Source organism: Panthera leo, chromosome D2, assembly GCF_018350215.1.
Source record: "Panthera leo isolate Ple1 chromosome D2, P.leo_Ple1_pat1.1, whole genome shotgun sequence".
NCBI lineage: Eukaryota > Metazoa > Chordata > Mammalia > Carnivora > Felidae > Panthera > Panthera leo.
In genome coordinates, this window is record NC_056689.1 from 34,943,121 (window position 1) to 34,952,936 (window position 9,816).

Consider the following 9,816-nt stretch of genomic DNA (forward strand, 5'->3'; position numbering starts at 1 on the left):
GAGAGAAGGAGAGAGAGAGAATCCCAAGCAAGCTTTGCACTGTCAGTGCAGAGCCCAACGTGGGGCTCGATCCCACAATCTGTGAGATCACGACCTGAGCCAAGATCAAGAGCTTAACCAGCTAAGCCACCCAGGCGTCCCTGTTAGCTAATTTTTAATCATTCATTCAACACTGAGAGCACTGCCAACTTTTAGTCCAACATGCTGTTCTGTGTAGCAGATGATGCCAGGGCCCCATGTACTATGTACTATGGCTCTCATTTTGGGGAGCTATCATTTTGGGGAGCATTCCACCTGTTGCACAAAGCACTTTCTATATTCCCCATGTGATCCTTACAATAATCCTGTATGTTGGCTATTATTACTCTTACATCACAGGTGAGGAAAATGAGGTATGGAGAGATTAACTGAGGTCAGACACCTCAGGTAAAGGGCGAAGTAGGATTTGAACCCAGCTCCAAAGTCATGCTCTTAACAAGACCCCCACTGCCCTAGAGAAGAAGGGGAGCAGATGCATCATCATAGACTTCCCAGGGCAAGTGTGGCAGGCAGGAAGTCTTCCTGATGGAGGTGCCAGTCTGGAGCTCCGCCTCTGTTTCCTCAGATGCTCTGGGGAATGTTTGGCCTTCCTACCACATGCCTCGTCAGGGCTTCCCTCCCTCTTTTCCCTGCAGCCCCATTTTCTGAGCCCAAGCCTCAGAGCTCCAAGATGACCTGCTGTAACTCAAGCCCCAGGGTGTGGTTCTGTCCTAGATTCTGGGCACCCCAGCCTAGTTAGCAGGGACAGGCTGCCCACACTCATAGACCCGGATGTTGATTTAGAGACTGACTTCTGGAACCACTATTTTGGGTCCCGCTGACAGTGCATTAGCAAGAAATAGCAACAAGGGCTGAGTTGTCAGGCAGAGGGGGGAATCCACGGGAATTGGGGGTGGGCAGGCTGGTCTACTGAGCAGGGACTAGCTTTGTCTACTCTGGAGAATTATAGGCCCCACCAACCTGAGAATGAATCGAGAAGTTTTCCATCCCCAGATTGGAGAGGTGCCCTGCCTGGTTGGGCACAGCAGCAGCAGCCCTTCTGCAATCCTCCAGCTGGGATGTATGTTTACCCTTTGGAAAAGGCTCAGAGAGCACCTGAGGTAGCCAACCACCAGCCATTAATGGGACCAAGTGCTGTAGGGAGGAGAGCAGGGAGCTGGCAGGGCAGTTCCTGCCCTTTGAGGCCAGAGCCCAGAGGTCCCACATCCCTGCGGCAACATTCCAACCGCGTTTCATCTTCTCTGAGCCTTGGGTTGTTCAATTTTAAAATGGGGGTGTTAATCCCTATGTCTCAGACAAGGCAGCATAGGTTTGCTCAGTTTATGATTTGCAGGAGGAGGAGCAGGGGCTAAAACACAGCCTGTGCTCAGCTCACTCAGACGGGCACCCTGACCTGGAGCTACGTCTGCTTGGGAGAAAGGGACACCTTTTCCTCAACCAAGCCCAGGAGCAATTATGCCTGAAAGGTTGGTTTGCTCCCAAGGGGGCACCTTGCCTGATTTGTACAGAGGAAAAGCACTTGCCATCTGGAAATAGGCAAGATGGCAGAGAAGGGCAAGGACCCCTCTGCCCAGAAGGCAGAGCTGGCCCCAGAGAGTGTTGGTAGGGAGTAAGGAGGCAGGGTCAAGGTGACCAAAGAAGAACAAGATGTGCTGGGAAGAAGGTGTCAGGGTGCCCAAGTGGTGAGCATGCGGGCAGAGCTGGGGGAAGCAAAGGTACCCTCTGGAGGCAGGCCTGCTCCTGGGGCTGGCTGGGACCCACTCCCCCTGGTGACCTCCATAGAGAAGACCTGGTGCCAGCGGTGCCAACCTGTAGTTGTGGTCCACGCAAGCACAGAGCTATGCCTGAGGGCAGGGTCATAACCAGGGTGTGGGAGCCATGGGAGCTTTGAGACCATGGGAAGAAGCCTGGTCAGAAACAGCCAGTTGGAAGAGAATGATAAGGCACCAGTAAATTATGATTCAGAGTGACAGGTGATGTCACAGAAGGTGGGTGGACATTTTGGTGGTTCGAAGAGGAGCACTTCTCTCAGGTTTGGAGGGTCCAGGAGGGTTTCCCAAAAGTAACTGCTAAACTGAGACCTCATAGAGACCCCAGTGAAAGTGGGGGAGGGTGGTACACTCAGGTGGTACAACCTGAAGGATGTTTCAAAGTGCCAGAGGTAAGAGAATGTGGTGCATTCTGGAAACTGCAAGTGGATCTACCATTTCTTAATTACACAGTGTGTATAGAAACAGAATTACAAGAGATAAGGCTAGAGATACAAGAAGGTTCTCAGATAATGAAGCATCTTTATACTTTGTCAAGGTGTTTGTACTTAGGGGGTTGTAAGCAGAGTGGCAATGTGATCAGATTTCCATTTTAGTAAGATTGTGTATGGAGGTTGGAGGGGCAGGGCTTGAGGCAGAGAGACCAATAGTAGGCTGCTGCAAGGATCCAGTGAGAGGTGAGGGTGGCTTGAACTTGGATCCTCACAACAAAGATGAAGCTAAGTGAGCGGGTCCCAAAGGTATTGAGGAAGTAGAATCAATAGGCTAATTGCAGGAGGGGACATGATACCCATCACTGACTTGAGCAATGGTGGCTGTCAGAACTCTTCACGAAAATGAAGAACTAGGAAGAGTTCAGCTGGTGGGGTGAGGCTGCGGAAAAGCTCAGCTGAGTTTGAAATTCAAGTGCAGCATTCAAATAGAGGTGGGCAGTGGGATACAGAGGTTTGAAGCTCAGGAGAGCAAACCGGGCTGACTCAGAGTAGTCATCAGCCTAGAGATGTGAACTGAGGCTGGGGGTGGGGGCAAAGGGACCCCCCCCAGCAGAGTGAGAACTGTGAGGAAGAGAAGAGGCAGTAGCCAGAACCATGAGAAACCTTGAGGCTTAAGGGTCAGCTGGAAGAGACAAGGGCTAAATAGGAGCAGCCTGAGAGGTGGGAGGAGAGCAGCCCGTGACACTTTGCTCCAGTTGAGGAACCTGGGGCTTTTCGTGTTGTGCTATTAGGGCACAAAACGAAGAATCTTGGAACTAAATGTTTTGCTGCTTCATAAAACCATCCTTCACCCAGGACTCTTGGGCTGTCTCTTCCCTAGACCCTCTTCTCTCAGTTGGTGCTTGTTTTAGTCTGTCCTTTTGAAAGTACGCATAAGTGAAAAGATTCAAGAGATGTTATTTGTACAGCAAGTTTTTTTTTTTTTTTTTTAATTTTTTTTTCAACGTTTTTAATTTATTTTTGGGACAGAGAGAGACAGAGCATGAACGGGGGAGGGGCAGAGAGAGAGGGAGACACAGAATCCGAAACAGGCTCCAGGCTCCGAGCCATCAGCCCAGAGCCTGACGCGGGGCTCGAACTCACGGACCGCGAGATCGTGACCTGGCTGAAGTCGGACGCTTAACCGACTGCGCCACCCAGGCGCCCCATGTACAGCAAGTTTTGATGATCGCTTTTTGATGGGGTGGGCATGGAGGAGGATGGTGACGGACTGAACCTTGGTCTTTATTCAGACAACCTCGCTCTTGGGTGATGATATGAGGAGGACAAGATGAGGAAAGGCCAGCTAATTCTCAGCGCTCGTACTCCCACTCCTCCCTTTTGTACCCAAGGCAGATACTACTAATTGATCCTCATGTGCCCTCTTTCTTCACGAAGACTCAACATGGACTCAGACTCTCTCTGTAGGCTGCCAACATGCTGACTCAGAGCTGGCAAGCCTTCTGGACTCTCGTGGCCATCCTGAAAGTAAGCCACCACCCCCACAAACCACCAGAAGATCTCCTGTCTTTATTATGATGAACATTTTATTATAGAGACAGACTGAACTCTCTTTTGTATAAAGAATCTTTGGATTGGGTCAGGGAAATCCACCTGCTAAAGGTCACCACTCAATTCTCCCTGCTTCTGCCTCAGCTAAGCCCCCACTTGCTATTTATACCTCAAGGTCACTGGAAACAGCAGAGGCTGCTGTCCCCAGGGCCAGGCTGGTTGGGTTGGGCCATGCTGGCCAGAAGGTCAGGGCTTCTGGCTGCTCACCAAGTCAGAGCTGCCCCGTCTCCCGCCCCAGTCGGTTGTCCAGAACCTGGAGCTGCTGGAGGAAGCCCGAGTTGGGGCAGATATCACGGTGGGCCTGCACCGTCTGGATGGCCTCCACCAGCGTCATGTTCTCGCAGATCATGAGGAAGGCCAGGACAACTGTAGCAGAGCGGCTCACCCCCATAGCACAGTGTACCAGCACACGGCCTGTTGGAAAGACCCAACCTAGCGTCAGCTACCTGCCCTCACACTGACCACCCACCCCAGCGGGAATTGGAGATGCTTCTGGCCATCCTTCAGCCCACCTATCACAGCACCCTGGAATACTGACAATGTTCTTACAGTCAGATGGGGCAGCTGAGGCCCAGAGAGGGAAAGGGACTGGCTTAAGGTCACGGAGCAAGTTAGTGGCCCAGCTAAGGTTAACAGCTGGGATTCCCTTCTCCAGGTCCAAGGTGCTTCTTCTGGCATCCTTTCCAACTCTGCCATCCTGTTGTAAAGGGTGGGAGAGGGGACAGTATTCCTGGAGTCCCCTGGATTTGTGGTTGATTAGAGGGAGTGTCCCTTACCCCCTTAGTTCTGCCCTCTCCTCTATCCTTGCAGCCCTATGCCAAGGCCTCATCTTAGAGGGGTCTGTTTAGCCTTTGCTAGGTTGTGTACCTTCTGCCCAACGCCAGACCTCTTACTGAGGGATGGTTACCCTGAACCACATCAGACCTTAGCTATGTCTGTGATTGTTGGTCCCCTGAAGGGGACACTCACTAAATGGTAGTAGCTATTTGCTCCATGGGGTGGGAGGGTTGTTGAAGATGTTTGTAGCTCTGGACACCCCACCCACCAGTGCTACTGGGAAAAGTGCCCCAGATCCCATCCCCTCACCACCATCCCTACCCCCACCTCCACCCCAGTGTCTTCCCCAGCAGTTCACCTTTAGGAACACTGAGGGCAGTCCGGATGTATCGAGCAACAGGCAGAAAGTAGACACTGAGGTCGAAGAAGGGGTTGTCATCAGCCTCAATGCCATAGTACTCCAAGGGCATTCCGCGGTAAAACTTGGCACCTGTGTCCACTTGAAACTTGCCCGCAGCAACATTCACGACATGGGTGATGCCCAGCTGGGTCAGCTTGTTCTTGTCCCGGGCTGCATACCTGCAAGGAGGGCATGGGGACGTTGAGAGGTGGGGCAGGTCTCATTGGGTCACCTCTGGCTGGGCTGGAACTTGTCCCCTTCCCTCCTCTGCCACCCCTCCTCCAAGTGTGAGACTGGAAACAGTGAACAGGCCCAGATGATCAAGACTGTTTCATGCAGCCCAACTTTTCTAGAGGGCAGTTTGGCCACATGCATCAGAAGCCTTAAAAATATGCATAATATATTGGGGCACCTGGGTGCCTCAGTTGGTTGGGCGGCCGACTACAGCTCAGGTCATGATCTCGCGGTCTGTGAGTTCGAGCTCTGCATCGGGCTCTGTCCTGAGCGCTCAGAGTCTGGAGCCTGCTTCCGATTCTGTGTCTCCCTCTCTCTCTGCCCCTTCCCTGCTTGCTCTCAGTCTCTCTCTCTCTCTCTCAAAAATAATAAACAAAAAAAAATTTAAAAATATATGCATAATATATACATCCTTTGCCTCAGCAAGTCCCCTTCTAGGAACTTGAAAAAAACCCAAAATGTGCCCACAGACATATATAAATTGGACCTAATGATATTCAAGATAGTGAAAAATTGGAAAAAATCACTATCTTGTAATAGGAGACTTAGTATATCTAAATGAAATACTATGCAACCACTAAAATGTTGTAGATTGTTGCAGGTAAACAAGGAAAGGTGTTTGTGCTATATTGAGCATCTGTGAAAAATGCAGGTTACATTGGGGCACCTGGATGGCTCAGTCAGTTAAGCGTCTGACTCTTGGTTTCAGCTCAGGTCATGATCTCACAGTTTTGCGAGTTCTGGCCCCACATTGGGCTCTTCCCTGGCAGCTCAGAGCTTGCTTAGGATTCTCTCTCTCTCCCTGTGTCTCTGCTCTTCCCTCACTAGCACTGTCTGTGTCTTTCTCAAATAAATAAATAAACTTAAAAAGAATGCAGGGTACAGAACTTTGTTTAAAAACGTTTTCAAAGGATGTGTGGTTCCATTCAAAAAGCTTTAAAAAAAATCTTTCTACATAAAGGAGATTACAAAATGGGACTAGAAAGAGGTATCATTTCTGTAAAAAAAAAAAATGTGACAAAGCGTTTATGTCTGTATATTTTTATTTTTAATGTTTATTTATTTTTGAGAGAGAGAGAGAGAGACAGAGCACAAGCGGAGGAGGGGCAGAGAGAGGGAGACACAGAATCTGAAGCAGGCTCCAGGCTCTGAGCACTCAGCACAGAGCCCGATGCGGGGCTTGAAATCACAGTCTGCGAGATCATGACCTGAGCAAGTAGGATGCTTAACCGACTGAGCCACCTACATGCCCCATGTGTGTGTATTTTTAAAAAGTCAACAAGGATTTTATAACTGGTTATCTGGTGCAGGGAAAGCATATTTGCCATATTATTTATAAGATATTGAACCATATTTTCTAAATATTAAGGAAAATGTCTGAAATCCACGTATATTCATCCATATATTCCAAATTTTAGGAAAACTTTTGGGGAAATGACTCACAATTCTACTTTCTTTATACATATACACCCTATAGAAACTTGGTGTGTGTATTCCCAGGAACCATGCACTAGACTGTTCCTAGGATCACTGTTCATAATAGCCAGAAAGTGAAAACAACTCAAATGCCCACGTACAATAGAATGGATGAACTATGGGATAGTCATACAAACAAATAGTATGCAGCAATGAAAAATGACTGAGCTTCAGCTGCATATAATGCAAGTGAATTTTACAACACCGAGCAAAGGATGCCAGGCACAAAGAATCCACAATAGGATTCCATTCATATGACTTTAAAAGACAAGCAAAACTAACTACATTGTCAGGTATATAGGTGTTAAAACCATAAAGAAAAGCAAGGAAATAATTATTTCAATACTTAGTAGTTATCTACAAGGAAAGGGATTATGATGACTGGGACTTCTAGGGCATAAGTAATGTCCTATTTCTTGTCCTGGATGGCTAAATGGTTCATATGTGCTCTATACACTTCTCTTTTTTTCTTTTTTCTTTTCTTTTTTTCTTTTTCTTTTCTCTCTCTCTCTCTTTTTTTTTTTAATTTTAGAGGGGGAGAGAGAGAGTGCATGTGTGTGAGTGGGGGAGGGGGCAGAAGGAGAGAGAGAGCAGAGCCAGATATAGGGCTCGATCCCAAGACTCTGAGATCGTGATCTGAGCTGAAATCGAGTCGGACACTCAACTGAATGAGCCCCTCTATGCACTTTTCTTATGTGTATTCTGTTTCCACAGCTAAAATTAATAGTAATACAGAAGGAAAGGAACATGTGGAAAGAAATGGTGGGAGGCAAAGAGGGTGCCACCTCTGCCCCTGGAGGACTCTGGGAGAGGCTCTCCTTCTGTCCCCTCTACCTCCCACCGTGGTAGTACTTACGCATCTCCTAGGAAGAGGTTGGGCCAGACCTCATTGATGTGGCTCAGCATGGCAGCCCGACGGACCCACAGCAAGCGCTGTAGGGAGGCCAGTGTGGGTGGCTGGTAGGGGGACACCCGGACTGCCCCATGGATCTTGGGCCTCCGGAGGTCCTGCTTCTGCAGCGAGTTCATTCTGAAACACAGTGGACACTGTGGTGGTTGGGGGCAGGATCCCTACCTGTGGGTCAAGCTGATGGAAAGGCCCAGGCATGGTGCAGTGCCCAGGTGCCACTGGGATGCTGCAAAAAGGGCCTCAGTTATTTTGGATGAGGTTATTAATCAGCTCAGGTGGGGCTGAGGCCTAGACCCTTTCCCCAGGGAACAAGGGAATCAATCCCTTGTCACCCCTGTGAAGCTGAGAAGCTCTCTCCTGCACTTTCCAGAGGTCCCTGATGGTGGAAGCTTTGGCTTCCGAGACAAGGCCCTCGGAGTTCCCTGTTTGTAGCAACTAGTCAGTGAAGACCCTGTCCCTTAAGTCACAGGTACTTGGGACTTTATAGGGATGAGGACTTCAGATGACTATGGCTCTCAGAGGGCACCTACGGAGGCCCCCACATCCTGGCAGCTCATCTCAAGCTCCCTCCTCTGCTACTTCCCCAGGTCCCCATTCCCTCCCAGTTTCAGGTGCTTGAAGGGCAGAGCCCATCTCAGGAATAAGGGGGCCTGGGCCATGAACTGACATTTGTTGGTATTTCTGTGCTAAGTAAACTGATGCTTTTATAGGCCTGAGGCCTCACTTGGGGTAGTTCCCTATTTTACATAGGAGGAAGCTGAAGGTCAGAGAGAATTTTTAAGTGATGCCCAAAGCCATATGGGTGGTAAGTAGCAAGGCTGGGTTTTCCATCCAGTTGTGTTCCTTCAGTTCTGTCTCTAAGCCTTCCACTTGCCATCATTGGGGACTCCAGAGAATGGTCACTACTAATCCGTCTGTCTCTACATGAGAGCCTAGTGTTGGGGTCACACATCTGCCTATAGGCCCTGGGATTTTCCTCCTTACCCCCATGATTCAGGCCAGTGCTGAAGATCAGGCCTCACCCAGGGAGGGTGAGTTGTGTCAGGAGTCATCTGGCTGAGGGTGTCCGGGACCCTGCAGAGCTGGGTTATCTGTGGCACCAGAACCTGGGTCTGGTGCTGTGCTGGGAAGGAGTGCCTATCTTGGCTAATTGTCCCTGGCCCCCTCAACCAGTAACTAGGGAAGGTACAAACTGGGAAGAACATCTTTTCTCTTTGGTAGGCAGTTCCAGGACCAGGAAGAGAAATGGGCACCCAGGAGGCCACTGGCTTGGCCAAGCTCACCCAGCGCGTAGCCAGTGGGCAGGGTGGAAGTGAAGACCCAGCTTTCCCCTTCATCCCCCACTGTGACCTCTCAGGGCAGGCTGAATGGCCTGCCACCTACCTAGGGCATGGTCTGGGGCCAGGAATGGGGGAGTGGGTACAGGGACAGGACTCAGCACATGAGCGGAACTGGGCTGGGGCAGGTTCCGCCCAGAACACAAACGCTGTGAAGCGGCTAGAATTCCAGGTCCTTCCCTTGGAGCCTGTGGGGGTGGGGTCTGAGAGCAGATCTAGGCTGCTGTAGACTGAAGCACAGTCCTTTCAAACCCTCTCTGCTTGGCATCTCTTTGGGATGAAAGGCTTTTGGCCCTGAGCTTCCCATGTCCAATGGAAGCTACCTGAAGTGCTGGAAAGAGAACTTTGGAGGGAGGGAGGACAGCATGGCCATAACTCATTTGGTGGCCTCCAGCAAGTCTTTGCTCCTGTCTGGCCGATGGTCTGTCTAATGTTTAAAATCCTGGCCTTGCCTGACTTTAGGATTCCCTGGGGGTGTGACCTGAGAATGAGAGCAGTGGCTGGGTTTGCGGTAGCTACAGGGTAGGGAGTGGCATAGTGTGTTGGGGTGGAGAAAGCCCCAGGCCCCAGGGTTGTCCAACAGCCACACTGGTCTGCCGCCAGCAGCTGGAGCTGCAGGAGATGGAGCTCTGGGAAGCCTGGCAGACCCACACTGGCCTCTGAGCTTGGCGTGGGGTACTTCCGCCACCCTGTGGCCATTGGGTGCATCGCAGTCCAGCTGTGCCAGGGAGCAAGCAGCCAGGCTCTGGCTGACACAGAGCTGGTCCCAAGGGGGCTCCTGGGAAGAGGAGGAACCAGCAGAGGGATCAGGAATTGGGGGCTGTTAGGC

General features: G+C 50.4%; 1 protein-coding gene and 1 long non-coding RNA gene across 3 annotated transcripts; one reads left to right on the plus strand and one right to left on the minus strand.

Moving 5' to 3' along the window:
* Window positions 1-2,086: 2,086 nt before the first annotated feature.
* Window positions 2,087-3,838, plus strand: LOC122202096. Its single transcript, XR_006194459.1, has 2 exons — window positions 2,087-2,200; window positions 3,535-3,838. It is a non-coding gene; the product is annotated as an uncharacterized LOC122202096 (long non-coding RNA).
* LOC122202094 (dual specificity protein phosphatase 13) lies at window positions 3,811-9,110 on the minus strand. Of its 2 annotated transcripts, none has more exons than XM_042908286.1 (4): window positions 9,034-9,110; window positions 7,597-7,770; window positions 4,989-5,209; window positions 3,811-4,267 (listed from the first exon to the last, which is right to left on the minus strand). In XM_042908286.1, exons 2-4 carry the CDS (start codon window positions 7,767-7,769, stop codon window positions 4,065-4,067), a joined length of 597 nt encoding a protein of 198 aa, XP_042764220.1. In that variant the 5' UTR covers window position 7,770; window positions 9,034-9,110; the 3' UTR covers window positions 3,811-4,064. The 2 variants fall into 2 exon arrangements, with proteins under 2 accessions (XP_042764220.1, XP_042764219.1); XM_042908285.1 differs by having other exon boundaries at window positions 8,635-9,105.
* Between the last annotated feature and the right edge of the window lie 706 nt (window positions 9,111-9,816).

Excerpts from the sequence above, each read along its gene's own strand:
- LOC122202094 (XM_042908285.1), bottom strand. The coding sequence starts at position 8,987 with ATGAAGGGGAAAGCTGGGTCTTCACTTCCACCCTGCCCACTGGCTACG. Across the intron at positions 7,771-8,634 it reads CACTGGCCTGAATCATGGGG|AATGAACTCGCTGCAGAAGC; the intron begins GTAAGGAGGAAA and ends ACTGTGTTTCAG. Across the intron at positions 4,268-4,988 it reads TGCCCTCAGTGTTCCTAAAG|GCCGTGTGCTGGTACACTGT; the intron begins GTGAACTGCTGG and ends TCTTTCCAACAG.